At 42.7% G+C, this 21664-nt stretch overlaps 3 protein-coding genes across 4 annotated transcripts; 1 reads left to right on the plus strand and 2 right to left on the minus strand.

The window, feature by feature from the left end:
- Window positions 1-1304: 1304 nt before the first annotated feature.
- LOC127778923 (uncharacterized) lies at window positions 1305-7240 on the minus strand. Its single transcript, XM_052305570.1, has 14 exons — window positions 6943-7240; window positions 5825-5865; window positions 5610-5729; window positions 5132-5348; window positions 4908-5044; window positions 4748-4796; window positions 4523-4644; window positions 4376-4441; window positions 4201-4264; window positions 4035-4098; window positions 3814-3960; window positions 3594-3734; window positions 1827-2819; window positions 1305-1751 (listed from the first exon to the last, which is right to left on the minus strand). Exons 2-14 carry the CDS (start codon window positions 5861-5863, stop codon window positions 1712-1714), a joined length of 2199 nt encoding a protein of 732 aa, XP_052161530.1. The 5' UTR covers window positions 5864-5865; window positions 6943-7240; the 3' UTR covers window positions 1305-1711.
- A 2409-nt stretch (window positions 7241-9649) lies between these two features.
- Window positions 9650-15222, minus strand: LOC127778817 (heterogeneous nuclear ribonucleoprotein Q-like). 2 transcript variants are annotated; one of them, XM_052305450.1, is made up of 11 exons: window positions 14285-15222; window positions 13620-13709; window positions 13291-13524; window positions 12166-12387; window positions 11983-12088; window positions 10922-10986; window positions 10773-10849; window positions 10593-10672; window positions 10465-10505; window positions 10238-10298; window positions 9650-10150 (listed from the first exon to the last, which is right to left on the minus strand). In XM_052305450.1, the coding sequence occupies exons 1-11, from the start codon at window positions 15188-15190 to the stop codon at window positions 10146-10148; spliced, it is 1887 nt and encodes a 628-aa protein (XP_052161410.1). In that variant the 5' UTR covers window positions 15191-15222; the 3' UTR covers window positions 9650-10145. The 2 variants fall into 2 exon arrangements, with proteins under 2 accessions (XP_052161410.1, XP_052161409.1); XM_052305449.1 differs by having other exon boundaries at window positions 9652-10153; window positions 14285-15221.
- A 3963-nt stretch (window positions 15223-19185) lies between these two features.
- On the plus strand, window positions 19186-21594 carry LOC127778519 (60S ribosomal protein L4-1-like). Its single transcript, XM_052305139.1, has 2 exons — window positions 19186-20354; window positions 21276-21594. The coding sequence occupies exons 1-2, from the start codon at window positions 19251-19253 to the stop codon at window positions 21387-21389; spliced, it is 1218 nt and encodes a 405-aa protein (XP_052161099.1). The 5' UTR covers window positions 19186-19250; the 3' UTR covers window positions 21390-21594.
- Window positions 21595-21664: the final 70 nt, after the last annotated feature.

Genomic DNA, 21664 nt, shown 5'->3' on the forward strand with positions numbered 1-21664 from the left:
TGTGAACACATAGGGAAGCAGGGGAGGGAGCTCCCGCTCCTGCATGACGGCGTCCGGCGGCGGTAGCGCGGTCCTCAGTCACGCCCTTTGCTGCACGGCCAGTGGCCTCCGTCCAAGATCCCCTCGGGGCCGCGGCTTGGGGAGAGAGGCGGCCGGCGAATCAAAAGGCAGGCAAAGACGGACGTAGCGATGCACATGATTTCACCCTCCCCATCCCCAAGCACGGCAACCGAATTCATCGCCACATCCAGCGACGAGGTGGATCTATGCCACTGCTGCCGAGCTTGAGGGGAGAGACGGCACAGAACAGCGCGCCGGCGCGTGGGAGGGTCGGCCTCGGGCGCCGGAGGGGCGGAGGTGGAGCTGGAGCGCGAGGAGGAGGAAGAGGCGGCGACATCGGCGTAGGTCGACCTCCGACGAATGAGGCGGAGGAAGCGGGGGCGGGGCCGCCGGCGGAGAGAAGGGCATAGCAGGTTTAGCCGTTTAGGGGTATAACTTTTTTCAAAAAGACCCCTAAAACCTCACATATTACAACGAGGTCCACCGCAGCTATTCCACACCGTTGATCATCGATCCGAAGGCTGAGGGAGAGGACTAACGCTGGAATCGTATTGTGCCACGTGGAGGGGTTATTTGCACGCGAATCCGCAGAGATTTCGATATTAGAGATTAGCCTTTGAAAATTAGCCCATTAGAAGCAGTTCTTTTGTGTTCCCATTGGTTGATCTCTTACTGTGCATGTGTAGAATTATATGGTGCAAATAAGGAGGAAGAGGGAGAGGGGTGAGGGAATGACATGTGGAGCCCATATGGGCCAACCATTTTTAAATTATATTTGTATATGTAGCTGACATGTGGGTTCACTTTTTTTATTATTTTTCCAAGATAGAATTGTCACGTAAGCACATCAATACCACATAGGATGAAGACCTTGTCAAACCAGCCACATAGGTACCACATCAGTTAAAACAACATTCCAAACCGCTGAGGAATCTCGTTTGCACCAGTTTTGCCAGTTCAGGAACCTCGTTTACACCGATTTTGACAGATCAAGGACCGGTTGTATATCTGGTTCCACATCAGTCACAACCACCTTCCAAACCTCTAGTTCCACATCTTCATGGACCGGTTGTATATATGGTTTTGAGGTTCAAGGATGAAAATCAGATTTGGTGTAAAGTTAATGGACCTAATATGAACTTATTCCATTTTATTGTAATGAAATTTAATGATTTATTATGCCACCATGGTGTAGCACGGACATATTACTAGTATTGTTGGTGAAAATAGAATCCTGAGGGGCTGCTCTTCATGCTATATATATGGTTCTGCTAGCTTCGTAAGTATAACAACCGTTAAGGCTAACAAGTTTGATTCAACCCAGAAATTACTTAACACAATGGGTGCTCTGAGAAGCTGAGTTGTTTTGCCTACGAAAAGAATTGAAAACGTACTATTCATCATATTCTTTATCAGAAATATACCAGAGGAAAAAATTTTACAGCACGAATGAACAGGCGGATTTCGCAGCGCGAACCCGAGGACGCCGTGACGGTGATCGCGCGACCTCGCAACCCTTCTTACATGCTCACAAGCTGTCATTGTGTCCTTGTTTGTTCATGCTCACATGCTAATGAGTCAAGCCCCCTAACAAGTCATTCTTCGCTAATGAGTCAAGCCCCCTGACAAGTCATTCTTCCTCTAATCAGCCCTACTGATCACAGCCATCATCATCCACCGACTTCTGGTAGCTGAATAAAATTTAAAGTTTAGACAAAAAGAATCAAAGAAATAAAACAAAAGGAAATTTTAGAAGAATACTATACCTAGATCTTTTGTAGTCTTTCCAGACACTTTCAATCATCCCTTTCATGGCGAAATTCATCAGGAGTTCATAGATCACTTTTAGAACGTGCTTGCCCAGAGATATTGCTATCATCATGATCAGTTCATCAAGACTGCGCACTTGCTGTAAGCGTGGCTCAAATTTTTCCAAAGGTTCACTGCTGCCATCAGCTTTAATAATCCAGCGATGTGAATTATGTTCCTTTGTCTTGTTTGTACCGTGCTGAAAAACATGCCGTACAAACTGAACAAACGACTCCAAACTGTCACAATAGCTAACCATTGGCAGTGTTTCAATCTCCTCAATTTGGCCGTGGCGTGCTAACTTTTTTCGGCGCTCCTCCTCGTATCTCAGCACACCATTTAACACTTTATTCCCATATTCTTCCACATCGTCGATCCAACCAACCTCAGCGTCCTGTAAGACTGTTCTGAAAAACTGTGTTGTGTCATCATCATCATATGCACCACAACCTCCATGTATACCAGAGAATAGATTAGCAACTGCGATTGGTGGTTTAGTAGCAGGATTATGGGTAATGAATTCATAAACAATCTCTAGCATAGTCTTGCTGACACAGGCATACTCAGGGATGTTTAGCAACATGCTGAACAATTCAGGGAAGTACGGCGGCATCATACCGTCAATGCTGAAGTAATACGTGAGACAATTGCAGATCTGAGTGAGATCAGCTTGAAATGCCTTTGCTGTTTCCTCAGGAATATCCTCAACCAACTCAAATCGCTGAGGTGTCTTGGTAATAATGAATTCATCGCCATTGCAGACTACAATGTCTCCCAACTCAAACTGTCCATTCCAAGATAAACCAGTTAAGTGATTCTTAATGATGTGACCTAAGATCCCCTGAAATCCCAAGCAGCCTCTGGGTGTAGCAGCAAGCACCATGTTCTGAAGGTGCACTTCAACCTTCTCCAGTGAACGGTTCTTCAAGAAGTCATGTAAGGATTCAAGCCTACAAGTAATATGATTTGCTTTTAAATTATTGTCGTTCAACATACATTAATCAACAAAGAGAAGGCCCCTAATGGGCGATCAGTCGCGCCCCACGCTCAGCACGCGGTCAGTTTATGGCCCTCTAGTCTCTCTCCTCTACTACAGGTATATACGTATGTATATATTTTATATACATACATATAAACTTTGTATATACATATACTAAATTTATGTGTATACAAAGTTTATATGTATGTATATAAAGTATATATGTACGTATACATATGTATATGTATGTTTTTTTAATATGTATTTTTTTATTATAAAAAATATATACACATATACAAAGTTTGTATACGACATATACAAAATTTATATACGACGTATACAAAGTTTGTATATGTAAATATACCAACTTTATATACGTACATATACAAAGTTTGTATGTGTAATATAAAAAGATACACATATAAACTTTGTATACGCGTATACAAACTTTGTATACGCGTATACAATCTTTGTATACGTGCATATTAAAAAACCGAAAAACTGAAAAAGATACCGAAAGAAAAAAAACAGAAAAAAAGTGCACCAAAAAAAGGAAACCACATAAAAAAAGATACGGAAAAGAAAAAAAAGAAAAGAAATGTGCGAGAAAACCGTGCGCAAGAAAAAAACAGAAAAAAAAAACCCGCGCCGTGCACGCCCTCCTCTCCGCGCGCGCCACGTGCCTCGCCGCACGGGGGAGGGGGGGCGCGACTGATAGCTCATTAGCAGTTTCGGAGCATCATACCTCCCAGGGATATCAGTGAAAGATAAGTCCAAGCTATCCAGAACAGCCTGTTCATCTGTACTTAGTTGTACAGATTTCGATCCTTTTAACAATATTTGCTGGACAAAATCCACAGCAACACTTCTTAATACTGGCATCAACCTGCTGAGCAGAAAAATTAGGATATTATTTCTTCACAAAAATAATTTAACTAAAGAGGAAAAGGAAGAGAACCACTGACCTCTTGCAGCTGCATATGTCCATAGCAAGATATTTATCAGTTTGTTGCAGATGGGAGAAAAGCACTGAGAAAAGAGGGGAGCCTCGGTCCATCATCACCATTGCCTCACTCAAGTAGTACTTCTTTTTGTCACCCCTACGCTGGAAACTAACAAAAGAAAATGTATAATAAGAACAAGAACAGGAACAGAGGAAAAACTACATTGTCTGGGAGAAGCATACTTTTCTAGGAAAGCTCTAAATTTGCTGGCTGTGAGATCATCCATATCACATGAAGCAGACGCAACTACAAATCCGAAAAAGTGCAGATGGTAAGAATGTCCCCAGGTCTAATGAGAATTAACAACCAACAAGCTATCTTGATGTCTCATGTGCTGCAGATACTCACCTCGCGTTTTCGGCTGTTTCTCACAGACCTGGATGTCCAGTGGTCTATCAGACCTTTGATATTCCTAAATTATTAGATCATCTTTCAAATTTCAGAATGTGAACTATGATATACATAAGTAAGATAAGAATAGCATGCATGCATATTGTGAAGACAAACATCCAAAGAAACAAACCTCGATTGCTGCTTGAACCGACTGGCGAGACTCATATTCAATTATGCCAATGGAGAAGCTGCCATGCTGCAGAGATGGGATAAAACGTCAAAACATATGATATATCATTTATGGAACCAAGCCTACAAGTTTTAACTTGTAACTAACCTTAGGAGTTGTAATATTTATACCACCAGGCCTAATAGCACCAAATCTTTTAAAGTTCTTCTGAACCATCTCAATAGTTGCATGGCGAGGCAAGTTCTTCAGAATGATAGAGTACCCTTGCTCTATACAAGATAGTTTTAAGGTTCAGTATAAAGAAAATACACATGTTTTTCTCTCTCCCACTGTTTTTTTCTTCAATGGAAGTGAAACAGACAAAGAACTAACCATGAGGGACATTTCTGTAATTATGAAGATTGGCCTTCTTGGTTGTAGCCTATTATACAAGCCATCAAAAGCACAAAATAAGCACAGATCGAAAGGTATAATTGCTACGTACTCAAAATCCAAACACTAACAAGTAGCATGACAACAAAAGAATCTCAACTGATGCGTATGACGCTGAAGACTTGGAGGAACACGGGAGCTCAATCGGAGGAAAAGGTGAAGTCTCAGAAGAAGACAATAGCTCAATTGGAGAAGGCAGATCCTTAGAAATGATTTCATCAGATATAAGCATGTGATCTGCAGTGAAATTATTGCATCGAGTGAAATATTAGAATACCAATAAATGTATGAACGAACAGATTTAAAGATAACAAAGTACAATACCTGATTCGTCTGACATTTGTAGAATGTCATTCAGAATGAAATACCTTCCCTCTTCTTTTCCAGGAGCAAGGAAAAACAACTGAGTGAATCTCTCTGTCATTTTGCTCCTGCTTAGATATCCTTTAACAGAAATGATCACACCCTGATTGAATGAACACTGTGCGTCAACATTCTCTATATCTATGCTACATTGTGTCAGAATTTTTGAGTAGATAGCCTGATTGAACAAAACAAATCAGTCAATGACAATAAATCTAAGAATATTCATCATAAATGAGCAGTAAGGGAAAAGGTAAGTATGCTATGGTAAACTGATTACATTAGAGAGAGAAATTAACAAGTACTGGAAAATTATAATGTCTTACACATGGATAGTATCCATCAATCACATTTATGAAACATGTATCATCACTGGTGAACAACGCAACCAATAACTATCTAATATAAAATTCAGAGAGCAAAGTATATATGCACTTACAGGAATTGGGGTTGGATTTGTTATGTCCCCATCTTGGTCTAGGTCACAATAGAACCGAAAAAGCTCAGATGGTTCTGTAACCAGAACAGAGTAATACTTTTTAACAAACTCGTTTGCAACCTGTAAGAAAGATCACAATCATAATGAACAACAATACAACTGTTTTTTTAGGGAGTGAATCCAATGAAAGGGAGAAGGAGAAACAAAAACAGCACCACTAAATGCCAGCTTTCAGGAGTCGCATCGATTGCCATCGCTGCATAAGGTATGACAAATCAGCTATATATATATATATAAGGCAGTACAAAGCTTTCAGTTTACTTTGTTTTTTTATTTTAAATTAATCTATGCTTACATAATAAAAAAAGGGTTAATTGGATCCATGCCATTATAAATTTGCACGTTTTGGAAAATGCCATTACAATTCAAGAAATTGGAACCATGCCATTACAATTTAGAAAGTATTCGAAATGTGCCAAAATTTACCACTTCAACACATTTTCCAGATTTTTGTGACCAAATTACCCTCGTCTTCATCCTCCATCTTCTTCCTTCCCCTCTCTCACCTCTCTTCTCTTCCACTGGCCAATGTCACCGCCACCCACAACATGGCCGGCTCATCCGCATCCCCTTCCCTATCGGAGTGCGAAGCCAAGCTAGTCTCATCTCCTTCCCCGCCACACTATTCCCATTTTTTGGTCTCTAAAGTCCTGATGCCGTCACCGACATTGACAGCCGATGCCCCACCTTTCCCTCCTCCTAGCGTCGCCTCCCCCTTCCTCGGCCAGATGGGTTGGTAGAGGGGGATAGGGAAGGGAGGGGAAGACCACCGGAGCCTGCTCAGGCAGCTTGGTGCGGCTGAAGGTTGTGGTGGTGGGGATGGCAGCGACCCCGCGCAGCCTCGTCTACGCCTTCTCCGCTGATGTGGGAGGTCAGGACACCGTGGCCAGCTGCCGGTTCGAGGCCTGGGCCAAGGACGTGCTGATGCGTCTGCTGCTTGGTTGCCCTGCGTGCCTGTGCTTAGTTGATCCATGGCAGCCAAATGAACATAAAGATGGGGAAGGAGACTAAGGAAGAAAAAAAGAGGTAATTTGGTCTAAATTTTTTCATGGTTACACTGAAAGGGCAAGTAGTGGTGTATCTCAAATTTCAATAAGATCGTAATGGCATGGTTCTAATTTCAAGAATTGTAATGGTATTCTTCAGAGCATACAAATTTATAATGGTATGGATCCAATTAACCTAAAAAAACATCATGTGCGGTTCTGTTGGAACGGAAAAATCAAGTCGGGAACCAGATCTTGAGACGATCCACGCAGAAATTTAATTTTACCTTGTGCTCCTCCCCAGCCCCCGGAGATGAAAGGCAGAAACCCCCACACCCACCCACCACCCGGCGACGGAGACGAACCGGAGGATAAACCCTAGCCGGCCCGAGGTAGGCGAACTCCCACACACACACACACACACGTACACCACCTGACGAGGGAAGCAGCCGTAGCCGCCGGTGGCGGCCCGAGGTGGCCACCCACCCACCACCCGCACGCCACCCCGGCGAGGGCGGCGAAGCAGTGAGAAACCCTAGCCGGCGGTGGCGCGGCGTTCGGGCGAGCGGAGTCGGGGTGCGGAGCGGAGCGAGCGAGAAAGGAAGCGGAGGGGGTTGGATGGGGTTTTTTGCTTTACTGCTGCTGCTTCTTTTTGGAAAGCGGATTTTCCGGTGTGTGTCTCTGCCTGCGCGACTGCGCGGCGGCCGATAGCTTCGGCGGGAAGGGAAAACTCCTCATCTCCCTCCACGTGCAGCCGATAGCTTCAGGCCGGCCCAATTTGTTTCCCAGCCCACGTGCGGCCCGCGATTTCCCATAGTGTGTAGCAAATAAGTTTACTTGAGGTCTCTTATAACTTGTTAACGAATCAAATTTTCATCGGAAAAACAGATACAACGGGTTCCTTAATTGTTAAAACCAGTGTAATATAAGTTATTGTCAAAACCGGTGTAATATAAGTCCCATTGCGGGTTTAGCTGATGTGGCGCCTACGTGGCTATTTTAACTCGGTCTTCGTCCCACGTGGCATTGATGTAGCGCTTACGTGCCAATTCAATCTTGAAAAAATAACAAAAACCATAGAACCCACATGTCATCCTCACACGTGGGTTCACCTTAAGTGTCATCCTCACTGGTGTTTGAGCGGCGGTTGCGGTCGAGAAGGGACGAGCCGCATTCACCTTATTTGCACAAGGTTATCGTGGAAAATGCCATTATTATCCGTTGGCAAGATCCACTAACGTATTTGACCTGTGCGCTGCCCCAGGTGATGTGACGGTTACGAAGTGACAGCCCATCATTACCAGTGAGGCGGTTTCTTATTACGCGCAGGGCCACATCTGTCGAGATTTGTCACCAAGAAAACCGGGCCCATGTATCACTCGGTCAGGAGAGTGATGATAATCCTAGCCACCTACAAAAGGGTTTTGGCCAGGGCTAACGCCGGGGCTACTGTCGGCGATATGGGTCCGGAGGTATCAAGGCTAGAGGGAGGAAGCTGCCTCCAATGCCCAGGGGGGTCGTGCCCGGGGTAGGGCGGCAGCCACCCCCTCCGTGACCGGGGGTCAGGCTCCCCCGACCCCCTCTGTGGGTCACCACGTGCGGTGGGTTAGGTGGCCGCCTACCCGCATTTATGGTGGCCTGAGCGAGCGCGCCATGCCGCACTTAATACGGCATGCGGCGCGACTTACTAGTATGTGACCGGTCGAATGACTAATGGGACTAGGGGTAGTGCGCCTGCGCACTGTCCGTCTGTCAGGCGGACAACGGCCTCGACATGCCTCGTCACATCATAATCGGTTGGAGCCGGTTTGGTCCACTTTGGTCAAGCATGGCTCCCAGTTCTCGGTGCGACGGAAACCCAAAAGTCTTCACCCATTAAATGAGGAATGACACAGGCATCCCCTGTGTCAGCCGGCTTGATTTGATGGGCCCCATGCTGCGACGTTTGTTGGGTGGTTTCCAAGTGAAGCAACAAGGCATGCATTTAATGCATGGATGGTACTCTTTCACCCCTAGATAAGCTTTTTGGGCTAATGTGGTAACCCATTGAGGTATAAAAAGGAGGTCCATGCCTAGTAAGAAAGGGATCGTTGAGCTCTTGGTCTAATTCATGCTTAGGGGCTCACACGCTTAAGCATATGTACTCCACACATAATCAACCAAACATAGGAGTAGGGCGTTACGCTTTATAGCGGGCCAAACCTGTATAAATCCCTTTTTGTCTCATCATTCTGGAGGGGCCCGACCCCCTCTACATCTCACACTCCACCGAATCCTCAAATCTCAACCGCTGCCCCCAGCCGAACTAATAAAGGGGGGATAAGTCCCCGCTAAAGGAGTTCACTCTCCGACAACTACGTACTACTCGCTCTTAATGTAGGTTTTGTACTCCCTCTGATTTCATTTTAATTGACGTTTTGGACAATGACAAGGTCTACAAAATATATCTTTGACCTTATCTTTCTATTATAATATATACAATAAATAAAAGCATGTTTACTTTTATTATAGTGCTTTGAAAGACAAATCTATATATATTGCTCTAGTTTCTTTAAACTAAATATTTTTAAACTTATTGATGGTGAAAGTTATAAAAGTTTGATCTCAACCTTATCCAAAACGTCAATTATTATAGAACCGGAGGGAGTAAGAGTAACTTGTAAGTGTTTTTAGCTCAGGAAAGAAACTTTATTATTGTGCTTAGGAGGTAGTATACAGTCTACTACTACGTACTACTCTCTCTTAACGTAAGGAAATTCTCAGCGCACGTGAAACGAGAAAACTCATTAACACATGATTAATTAAGTATTTTATTTGACATAATATCTATATAGAAACTTTTTGTCAAAAATACACCATTTAACAGTTTAAAAAGCTTGCTAACGAAAAACGAGGAAGTTGAAGTTTGAAGCTGAGAAATAAAACTAAGCCTAAGTGTTTTTAGCACAGGAAAGAAACTTTGGTGTGGTGTCTCGACAGCATGCTGTGATTGCCTCTAGGCTAGGGAGTGATGTACATGCGTGCCCTATAGAAATATGGAGGTACTCTGGTACTGCCAGTGCTATGATTGTTCAAGAATACCTTACAATAAAGGACTCCCAAGAAAACATCACAACATGCAGATATATGAGGATGATTTTCAAAGTTGGATTCAGAAGCACATTTCAGTTTCCTTTGTACGATTGCCATATATCTGTTTAAGACAAACGCAACACTTCTTGCTACATAAGGCCTATTTTGGAACACGGGAATTCCATGGATCCCTACAGGGAAATATACAGCTAAAGCAAAACTCCATTGGCAATTCCCATGTTCCAAACTAAGACTATCATCCCCAAAAGAGCATTCACTAAACTGTATAATGTACCAATAGTGATGCCATTAACTTTAAGTATTCAGTCTTCTGCCATGGTTCAACTACACACTTCTCAGGCAGGGAATCCACAAAAACCATCATCTGAGTTGGAAAATATTCGTCATTATCATGTAGTCAACCTGCTGCAGTTCATGAATCAACGGAAGATAAGATGTTGAGATTTAAGTGTGCTCAATACCAATTTGATATATGAAAGTTACCCTTACAATTTTTGCTATGCCTGCTTCGATAGGACTGCACTAGTTGACGAGAACTTGATTGCCTCATCTGAACAGAGTGAAATACAAATGGTCAAGTTATATGTTGTATTGCAACAACAAAATTAATTATCAGAAATCAGGAAACATTTAACAAGTTGGAGGTGTATCCACAGGTTCCACCCAGGTTTAAGGGTGGGAGGAAGATCTAGAGAATTTGCCATAGGAAAACATACCTGACTACTGATTGGTGTTCCTGTAAGTCCATAATAAGAAGCTGAAGATGCGTGATACATTACATATATTAGTCCATATAGAGGAGTCCTTTACTAATTGTTAGCACCAGACACACTGTATAACATACCTAGGTGTGGAGGATATCTATTGCTGTCATGATAATGTGGCAAAGAAGATTCAGCAGTAGCAGGGGGCAGCGCACCATAGCTGACATATGAGGATGCAAAATGATTAAGTGAGAAAGAATCCGCTACTCTATTCTGATAAATAATACGACATATGGGGATAGTTTAGAATTTCAGATCACCTTGATGCTGCTGTAGTATAGGTGCTAACCTCTTGACGACGACAAGAATGACCTCTCAATGGATAATAAGGATCGCCCTGGATTAAAATCAAAACTATGAGATTAAAAGATCAGTATGCAGTTTTTCAAGACGATATGGTTTAACCTACCAGTGTTGAAAAGGGACGCTTCTCTCCAGAATAAATGTGGGTATAATCTTGAACAGGGTATCTTACTGTTTAGAGGACGAAAACATCAGCTGTTAGGGATTTTAAAGAGAAAACAATATGGCAAAACTTCAAAAATATATTGTATTGGACAACATGTTAATTGTAGGAGGGGAGCAAACACAACATAATAGGAGTGCACATAGCCAGAGTGGCAGCATGAAACAGCTAGCAGATTTTGCAGCCTAGTGAAAACTAAAACAACACCATCCAACTATGGCTTGATTTTATCAAACAGCTGGTAGGGGCTTCACATGCATTCAGATGGTTTATTTGTTCAGGGGAAACGGTTTATGAAAGACATCTATCTAATTTACACAGGTGAAGTAGATATTAGAGAATATGCTATAAGCCAGTCATTACACAGATCAAAAATGTCAGGCATCATGACATCATGAAACCAGCTTCTTTTCCACATAAGAGCAATTGTTTCTGAAAATAAATCTGAGAACTGTTATACAACCTGTCCATTTTGAGAACAAATGCAACATGCATACAATTCACCCAATCAATTAATCAGTTAATAAATAATCATACACCTTATATTCATTTGCATTTTGCACTAGTTTTATTTTTCGATCTAAGGAAAAGGTCAAGAACATGCAAATGGAGGCAATTCCTTGGTTTCTTGGTCAAGGGTCTGTCGGCCTATTAAATATGGAGGATTATGAATTCATGATTTGACCACTCTCAGTTGGGCCTTCGGTATGTATTGACTTTGGTTGCAGAAAAATGAGCCTCATGACCATGGAACGGTTTACAAATTCAGATTCACTCAAATGCTAAAGATAAGTTTGATATGGCACTTGTTATGACAATTGGGGTATATCTTGCTCTTTCATTAAAATCTGAAGATTTATGTGTCTTGAGCTATCAATCTTCAGATTATAATGAAGTTGGTTGATTAATGTAGTTAATATTTACATAGGAGAAAGCTGGCAGCCACAGATGGGTCAAACAATTGGAAATAGACGACAAGATGGATGGAATTGGGAATGACTAACTTTTAGAAGTCTTCATTTTGCCTTCCCCACTAATACTAGATTTATGGTCTTCCTTGGTCTGCTTGCTCTGTTGGGCAGGTTTAGCCAGTGAAACTTTAATATTCACCTGGGACACGCCAAAAGATGTAAAAATCCTATCAATTGTAAACTAATACTCTGATTTAATCCAAGTCGAGAAAAGACCTTTGAGCCGTTCTTCCTGAACTCTTCCTTGTCAAAAGATTCAAGACACGAGATTGCAGCCTCACGAGTAATGTAATTAATAAAGGCAAAGTCCCTCCTTTTAGCTGACGGCATATCGCGTGACAGAACCACACTTTCAATCTTCCCATGTTTCTTGAAGATTTCTTTTAGCTGAGCATGATCCCAGGACGTTGGTATCCCATCGACAAAAATCGATTTAACCTAGATGGAACAAACAGTGCATCAGAGTACTTAGACTTCCCAGGGAAGCGAAATCAAATATGTTGTGAAGTGTTCAGAACTTCAGATATGATTAAAGGACTTGAACGGGGATATGAATAAAGCCAGGTATGTTAACAAGTGGAAACAAATGGTCGTTAACTTATTTATGTAATAAGGAGGACGACGATGCACTTCGAACCAAGGGCCAAACATATGAAGGTCCAAGAAACATTGTTCACAAAGGACGTGGACGTACTAGTCAAACTGATTTTTCCATCCAACAGAGTTATGAAACAATTAAGACAGAACAGAAGGAAAGAAATCTCTCCCAAGGTTTGGATAAAGCAACATCATGAATAATATGTCCAGGTCGAAATAGAATAGTTGACATCTGTAAGAACCAATGGTATAAGGACCATAGGATAAAAGGTTGATAGCGAAAAAACTGAACTCTACGATCATCAATGAGGCCAAATCATCAGCAATACAGAGATACAGGGATGCCCTTAAAAGAACAGAAAATTCATTTCGTGTCAGAACTTAAGCATAAACAGTTACAGCTAGTATACCGATGTATATCCAGGATATAATTGTGATAGCAACAGAACCAGTAAGACGCAACCTGTGCCTTATGCCAAATGATAGGATAAGTGACAAGAATGCCAATACGTATGACTAGACTGAAAGAAAGTGGAGGTTGTCTTCAAAAGAAAAGGTTAAAACGAATAAGATCATCTGATCTGACATTCATTTGCAGTTTCAGTCTTATTAGAGTCACAAAACCACCATATGCATATGATATGATCTCTATAAAAGCTAAGTGGATGACACACATAGGCAGTATGTTGGAGAGAGGGGGAGAGAGAGAGAGAGAGAGAGAGAGAGAGAGAGAGAGAGAGAGACCTGCATATCTTTCTCATCTGTATCATTCAATGGTTCAGCCCATGCAACTCTTATATTCAGGCCTTTGCCAAAAGCATTTTTCTGTGAAAGCTTTTTGTATGCCATCCGTGCATCTCTACTAGTTTCCAGTTCAAGAAATGCAAAACCACGATTACAGACCGGATTATTTGAATCAGACTTAAGTGTTACAGAATCAATGTTCTCAATTCCAATTTTCTTCAGCTGCTTGATGACCTGCTTTGAAGAGCAACATATGAGAATATAAAAATGAAATTCAGGCTAACACCAAATCAAGCCAATCAGAACACAAAAATGAAAATGTTACTCACATCTTCTTTTTTCCATTTCTTGTTGATGTTTCCAAGAAAAATTCTGTCATTCCCAACTGGAACTGCAGCTCGACAGAGCTTCCCACAAATCTGTAGCAGAGTTTCCATGAACAAAATTGGAGAAAGAGGTGTAATAAGTACTATTCATTACAGCAATATGTGGGACTAGAAGACCTGGTCTATCCAAAATTTTCACAAGAAACCATTTTTATCACAGAAAATTGGCACTGCATAATAGTAAAGCAACCAAATATATACGAAATACATGTAGAAGTTTATGGATTTGTGCTATGATGAGTCAACCATAACAAATGGTAAACAAGATAAGAATTAAGATCAATGTGGCATATCCCATTAGGGGATGCTGTATCAACTAGTACGACCTGACTCAATAAAATCAATCATGGCATCGTAGAGAGAAGTCACTGGTCCATTTGACAGTGGAAAAATTCTAAGCTCTTGCAGTAAGCTTACATGGTCATTCCATATGATACTTAACTGAAAAAGGTATTTTGTACCGGTTGTGATATTATGAAACAAATACGCAGCATTGTCCTTGTCCCACATTTGATGATTGCACTAATGCACAGGTCATACAGCAATCATCTCTGGTGCGGGATTACTATGATGATGATAAAATCAAACCAAAAGTGTAATGGCACTACCTTCACATTGCCGAATTCTGCGATGGCCTTCTTCGCCTGCGCGGCGTGGCGGTAGCGCACGAAGCAGTACCCCTTGTTCTTCCCTGCAAGAGGATTCATTATCATCCGGACCTCGGTGATTTCCCCGGCCTTGGCGAACACCGCCCTCACATCCTCCTCCTTGGCGTCCCGGTGAAGCCCGCCAACAAACACCTCCATGGTCATCTTCTTCCGCCGCTCCGACATCCCCGCCTCCTCCTCCTTCTCCACTCCCTTACCCACCACTAAGGCCACCTCCTCCTCCTTACACACCGATTCTTCCACCACCGCAACGGCATTGCAATCCGTGGCAGGTTTGGATTCATCCAATTTTTGCTCATTCCCAACTCCGCCGTCCTGATCACTTGGTGGGTCGTCGGTTGGGGCTTCTCCCCCTGCCTCCGATGATGCTGCTGCTCCGCCGACCGCCGCAGCAGCAGCAACCGCCGCCGCCGCGGCCTTCCGAGCGGCGAACGTGCCCTTGGGGACGACCTTCTTGACGATGACCTTCTTAACCACCTTCCGAACCTTCCGCGCCGCCGCCGCCGCCGCCGGCGACGACGACGACGACGACCTCGCCGCCGCGTCATCGACAGCGGGACGTGGCGCCGTCGAGGGCTCCGTGGAGGCGGAGGGCTGAGGCGGCGTCGGCGGTGTCGAGGCGGGGGGGATTGGTAGGGTGGGGGGAGGTGGTGGTGGTTGTGGCGGGGTGGCGGCGTGGCGAGGGGCGGGCGTGAAGAGGCGGCGCTTCTTGGGAGGCATGAGCGCGGACGGCAGCGGCAGCGACGGCGAGGACGGCGGTGGCGGCGGCGGGGGAAACGGCGGGGAGGCGGCGGCGGCGGCGGCGGTGGCGAGATGGCCGGGGACGCAAGGGCGCGTCAGTTCCATCGCGTTCGCGTCGCGTCGCGCCGCGCCGCGCGGGGGGAGGAGGAGTTTTTGTGTGCTTTGGTTTGGGGAGGGGTTTTTTCCGAACGAGGCGTCGCTGTCCCGTCTCCTGGTGCGTGTTTATGCGCTGACACATGTCCATGTGCATTTTTTCCCCTTAAAAATATTTTTTCTCTTTGTTGCAGTATTTTCTTCGTCCCAAAATATAACAAATTTTGAATGGATATGACACATTACTACGAATCTGGATAAGGCTCATAGTACTATGATGTGGTATATCCTTCCGAAATCACTTGTATTATGGGATCGAGAGAGTAGTAGTTTGTGTAAACCACATGCGTTTTCTTCCCGAAATTCCAATCTATAAACACATTTAAGGTGTGTTCGGAACTTTAGTTCGCAATCTCTCTGTCTCGTTTTCCGCACACATGCTTTTCAAACTACTAAACGGTGCGGTTTTTACAACAAGTTTATATACAAAAGTTACTTTAAAAAATCAAATTAATCCATTTTTGAAAAAAAAACAGCTAATACTTAATTAATCGCGCGCTAATGGACTTTACGTTTTCCGTGTGGGGAGATGGATTCACAACCTCCAAGTAAGGAACACAGCCTTAGTATTTAGAGTAAATTTTATTTTGAATCACCCTTTTATTATCGATGTTTCACTTTGGATCGCACTTTAACCATTGCTTTCACTTTAGATCATGTAATCTTATCTTTGTTTCATTTTAGATCACCTTGACACTCTTCTTATGCATATGAACGATTTTGAAGTATGCCAGCTTCTATTCGTCAATGAATTTAGATAGTTATATTTAGACTATTGCTTTGATATAGGACAAGTTGATGTAGATGGATGAAATAGTTAAAGGTAGTTCAAAGTGACACAAAGGTAGATTTACAACGTTCAAAGTGAAAAAAAAATGTGAAAGGATGGTACAAAACGAAACAACGGTAATAAAATATGGTCCAAAATAAAATTTACTATAGTATTTATTAAAATTTAGATCAAAATATAAACACTCGTGGAGTACTAATCGAATAATTCGAAGTACTTCATATTAGTCGCACAACATTTAATTTTCTTTTCATATTAGCTCCAACTACCTTCTCACCCACCATACCTGATTTAACGTTATTGTTTTGCTAAAATTTCTAAAGGAGCTTTATAAATGATGCACTAGAAACATAAGTGCGTTGAGACGAAAGAAGTATATTGGAATGAATTTAGTTATTTATTTATTCATCTTTGTTGCAAATATAAACCACTTGTTCTTTTTTTTTTGGAAATGGCACATTTGGCAGAGGTAGCCATGCTTGATATGAGTTTGTTGAGGTGTTAATGCTAGTGACATCACAGTATCATAAGTAGAGTGAAGTAATGCATTACACCTATCATATCATGCATGACGTGTCCACTGTCTAGAGATAGCAAATTATATCACATAAGGTGATGTACTTAGGGGTGTTTAGATTTAGGGTGTAAAGTTTTGGCATGTCACATCGAGTGTTATATAGGATGTCGCATGTGATGTTCAGGCACTAACAAAAAAAACTAATTGCAGTATTCATCAGTAAACCACGAGACGAATTTATTAAGGCTAGTTAATCCGTCATTAGCACATATTTACTGTAGCACCACATTATCAAATCATGTATGCTTAAAAGATTTGTCTCGTAAAGTAGTCGCAATATGTGCAACTAGTTATTTTTTTAGCCTATATTTAATACTTCTAGCAGGTGTTTAAACATTCGATGTGATATGGTGTAAAATTTTGTCCAAACATTCGATCTAAAATTTGTTATATCCTTTTGGGCTAAATGGAATAAAATGCTGAATAAGTGAATAATTCATGGTACAAACAAATTAATTAACTACTTCCTCCGTTTCACAATGTTAGTCATTTTAGCATTTTCCATATTCATATTGATGTTAATGAATTTAGATAGATATATATGTCTAGATTCATTAACATCAATATAAACGTGGGAAATGCTAGAATGATTTACATTGTGAAACAGAGGGAGTATTATAGAATTAAAAATAAATTAAAAAAAATGTTTTTAAGAAATTTATATATAAAAGGTTTTTATAAGTGAAACCGTTTAGCAATCTAGGAAGCTTGTATATTACTATTATTCTATCTATTTTCCGATAGTTGCTTATTGGTTTGCTATCACAAACTCTGCTTAAGTGCTTAGTATTTGCTCTCCCTCCCGGTTTTTCACTTAATCACGAATCAAACAAATGACATCGAGTTTCGTTTTGCTTGATACTCTTTTTTTTTATAACACTAATATGTCAATAATATACATAAATTAGCGGTTGAAGGATTCTTAGTTGTAGAATTATCTTTTTATTAGGGAAGGTTAGTTTCAAAACTGCAATTATGTAGAAACTTCAGGTGGTGAAAATGATATGGTGTCCTATTAATTTGGTGATGGATGGATGAGTTAGCCCAAGTCCTCTTGTATGTACGGTTCATATTTTTGTCCTCTTTCCATAGCTTCGGATCAAAGTTTTTTTTTTTTGAGCTAGGTATCTCTTGCTATACAAATCCATATATCTAGATTAATGATTACAGTGGTACTATTTTAATAAATTATTTTGTTCCCATTTTAGATGAATTTCAAAATTTTAGATCACTATAATTTTACATATAAACTACAAATTTATGGTTGCTCTGAGATCTGGAGTTGTGCCAAACAATACCTCATATTACTGATCCTTTTCCGTATGCTTTCTAATGGAGCTAGTATTTACAACTGTTTATCAAAAATACATTTAAATGATACAAACTAGTTGGTTATTTAGTTTTTAAGTATGACATGTTTTGTACGACCCAATTGACGGCCTCACAATAGGGAACCAAGCCTGAGCTCTAGGCTTGGCTCCTAAATCCCATTCAAATCTTCTTAAAAAAATCATATTTTTTTAAAAAAATAGTAGGATGATTAGGCCGAATATGTCAGTTGAGCCTTAGACGTAGAGAATTTTAATTTGGCTCTGTCACTACCCTCAGGAATTGAAGTAGAGAAATGAGAGCTACAACTGTTGAATAACCTCTCAAGAAATCACTGAACCGCATGAGCAGCTTAAATGTGGAGAGCAATATTCATTAAGCTCAGGTTACTAACTTGAAAAATATAAAGCATGTGGATGCGTTGTTTTGAACTCTAAAAACACCTAGCCGGAGTTTTGCATTCTTGAAAACATAACACATGAATACAAACTTATACTAGAAAAACCCATGAATTCTAACCTTAACCTTATGGTTTTTCACCAATATTTCTAATAAGGGGGCAACCCTTTGGAAGATGAGAACTCTACCATTCCGAACACATGAATAGTAAAAATCAAACTGTTAAAGCTTGACGGGCTAGGGCGATAGCTGAGCATTGCCACGCCAGATTATTGTACAATTATACTACTCTAGTAGTACATATTCTTGGCTCTATACTGTCACACGAAACGGAAAAGTCCAAAGTAGGAGACTGTCCATATAGTTCTGTTTGATGAATTTCGTCAGGAGATACACTGTGAGATTTAATTGTTATAGAACATAGAACCGTTTGTTTTTTCATCTACTTATACTTTAAAACATGGATAATGAATTTGATTTTGAACAGGGCTTGAAACTCTTAACTCTAGAGCAAATGAACTTTCGAACAGCTGTGGATTCAATATTCAACTCGAAAGTCGAAACCCTTCCTTCTTTTTCAACGAAAAAATCTGCAAAACTTCCGAATAATCAAACTGTGAAATTTCAGCGACACCTGTATTTAAAAACATGGGCCAAATTCAAAACCCAAAGCAAGAAACAACTGCGCTACACACAACATGTGACGGCCCATCTCATCAAGCAACAAGGCCCAGCCCACTCGACACCCACCAAATCCACGCCGCTCAATCGAAACCGACGTTCCAGATCTCGCCGCGCCAACCCCATCACACAAACCCTAGCAACCCCCCACCTATATAACCTCTCTCCCTCACGCCCCGCCTCCATTCGCACGCCCGCGCCACCTCAAAACCCTAGCCGCCGCCGCCGCCGCCGCCATGGCCACCCAAACCCGCCCCCTCGTCTCCGTCAAGGCCCTGGAGGGCGACATGGCCACGGACAACAGCAGCAGCCTCGCCCTCGCCGAGGTGTTCCGCGCGCCGCTCCGCCCCGACGTGGTCCGCTTCGTCCACAGGCTGCTCTCCTGCAACAAGCGCCAGCCCTACGCCGTGTCCCGCCGCGCCGGCCACCAGACCTCGGCGGAGTCGTGGGGCACCGGGCGCGCCGTGTCGCGTATCCCGCGCGTCCCCGGCGGCGGGACGCACCGCGCCGGGCAGGGAGCCTTCGGCAACATGTGCCGCGGCGGGCGCATGTTCGCGCCGACCAAGACATGGCGCAAGTGGCACCGCCGCGTCAACGTCCACCTCCGCCGCGTCGCCGTCGCCTCCGCCCTCGCCGCCACCTCCGTCCCGTCCCTCGTCCTCGCCCGCGGCCACCGCATCGAGACCGTCCCCGAGCTCCCCCTCGTCATTTCCGACTCCGCCGAGTCCATCGAGAAGACCTCCCAGGCCATCAAGATCCTGAAGCAGGTCGGCGCCTACGCCGACGCCGAGAAGGCCAAGGACTCCGTCGGCATCCGCCCCGGCAAGGGTAAGATGCGCAACCGCCGCTACATCAACCGCAAGGGCCCCCTCATCGTCTACGGCACCGAGGGATCCAAGATCGTCAAGGCCTTCCGCAACCTCCCCGGTGTGGATGTCGCCAACGTCGAGCGCCTCAACCTGCTCGACCTCGCACCCGGTGGCCACCTCGGGCGCTTCGTGATCTGGACCGAGAGCGCCTTCAAGAAGCTTGAGGAGGTGTATGGCACCTTCGACGCGCCGTCGCTGAAGAAGAAGGGGTTCATCCTGCCGAGGCCCAAGATGGCCAATGCTGATCTTGGCAGGATCATCAACTCTGATGAGGTGCAGTCTGTGGTGAAGCCGCTCAACAAGGAGGTCAAGCGCAGGGAGAAGAGGAAGAACCCGCTCAAGAATGTTGCCGCTGTCCTCAAGCTCAACCCCTACTTCGGCACTGCACGCAAGATGGCCACCCTTGCTGAGGCTGCCCGCATCAAGGCCAGGAAGGAGAAGCTTGACTCCAAGAGGACCAAGCTTAGCCCGGTATAACTTGCTCTCCTCAATTTTGTTGATACAGTTATTATGAAATGGTGACTAGTAGGTTGTACTGATTAGCTATGTAGATCTATAGTTAAAGACTCATGGTAACGAGTAGCGAGAGCAACCATTTGGATGCTTGTCTAGTGTGTTAGCTGGTACTGCTTTGCATGATCAATTTGTTTAGATGACATTCTAGTTCATTTAGTTAGCCTGCACTTGCCGTTGCCCTTTATGCTGCTATGTTGCTTCATGGGCTGTTAATTTGTTAGTATTGCTTGGAATTGATACTACCTGGTGTTAATTCTTGTGATTATTAGGTACAATCGTTTCTATATTCATGCTTCTATTGTGCTTGTTTCTCCATGTCTTAGTTGTAGTATTTTGTTCAATGATATCTCTGGTAAGCTAAGGTTGTATTACTTATAAGTTGTAAAACCATTGACCTCATTGTTGTATCTCAGTGTCTATCTTATTTCTACATTGTGGTCCTAGAAGCCTTTGAATGTGTTAATTGATTCATGATAACATACAGTTGTGCAAGGTCATTAGTTCTTTTTTTTCTTAAAAGTATGTCTCTATGTTAGTTTAGGTTTCATATAATGTTTATAATCTAAATTTGCTCCCTGTCCATGGTGGAATGGTGGCTGAGTTCTTGGCATTAGAATGTCATTTATTTGGCTGTGTTTTACATTTATCATAGCATGTGTGGTTTGTTGTTGACTTGTTGTAGCTGTTTATTTACACAGATTCTTAGGTTCTACTATCATCTTTTGTCTGGTTTATTCTGCCATCTCTAATTCGCTATTTCTGCTGTATTCCCTTAGTGTTTTTACATGGGATACTTGTTTAGTCCTCAACCATTTAGAGACTTCAATCTCTTGGTGCCTTTTGTTCTAACTGAATATTCCTGTTGATTGATTGTAGGAGGAGGCTGCTAAGGTTAAGGCTGCAGGAAAGGCATGGTACAAGACCATGATCTCAGACAGTGACTATGCTGAGTTCGACAACTTCTCGAAGTGGCTCGGAGTGACGCAGTGAGCGTTGTCTTGTTTTAAGTTTTGAGTAGCAGCGTTACCGGATCTTATCTCAAGGATTTATCAATCTGTTTTTACCTGAACATCTCCATAAGAAGTTATCTGTGGGATTTTGAGACTAGTTTCTCTGTTTTGTTAATGTGCTGTCGTGAGAACATAGAGTATGTGGCTTGGACCAGCTATCTAAATTATGTTTGCACTTCCATGTTCTCTGTGATGTCCTGTATTTTGATGCTGTGATCTTGTATCGCTGTATCATATTGTTCTAGGGCTCATGGC

Source organism: Oryza glaberrima, chromosome 7 (assembly GCF_000147395.1).
Source record: "Oryza glaberrima chromosome 7, OglaRS2, whole genome shotgun sequence".
In the NCBI taxonomy this organism is placed as follows: domain Eukaryota; kingdom Viridiplantae; phylum Streptophyta; class Magnoliopsida; order Poales; family Poaceae; genus Oryza; species Oryza glaberrima.

What these genes read in the sequence shown, in the direction of transcription:
- LOC127778923 (XM_052305570.1), bottom strand. Translation starts at nt 5,863, where the DNA reads ATGGCAATCGATGCGACTCCTGAAAGCTGGCATTTAGTG. An exon ending in CAAATCCAACCCCAATTCCT is followed by an intron (nt 5,349 to 5,609) that starts GTAAGTGCATAT and finishes TTGTTCAATCAG; the next exon opens with GCTATCTACTCAAAAATTCT. An exon ending in TAAATATTACAACTCCTAAG is followed by an intron (nt 4,442 to 4,522) that starts GTTAGTTACAAG and finishes CCATCTCTGCAG; the next exon opens with CATGGCAGCTTCTCCATTGG.
- LOC127778817 (XM_052305449.1), bottom strand. Translation starts at nt 15,190, where the DNA reads ATGGAACTGACGCGCCCTTGCGTCCCCGGCCATCTCGCCACCGCCGCC. An exon ending in TATACTACAGCAGCATCAAG is followed by an intron (nt 10,673 to 10,772) that starts GTGATCTGAAAT and finishes CTCATATGTCAG; the next exon opens with CTATGGTGCGCTGCCCCCTG. An exon ending in TAGATATCCTCCACACCTAG is followed by an intron (nt 10,506 to 10,592) that starts GTATGTTATACA and finishes ACGCATCTTCAG; the next exon opens with CTTCTTATTATGGACTTACA.
- LOC127778519 (XM_052305139.1), top strand. Translation starts at nt 19,251, where the DNA reads ATGGCCACCCAAACCCGCCCCCTCGTCTCCGTCAAGGCCCTGGAGGGC. An exon ending in AGAGGACCAAGCTTAGCCCG is followed by an intron (nt 20,355 to 21,275) that starts GTATAACTTGCT and finishes GATTGATTGTAG; the next exon opens with GAGGAGGCTGCTAAGGTTAA.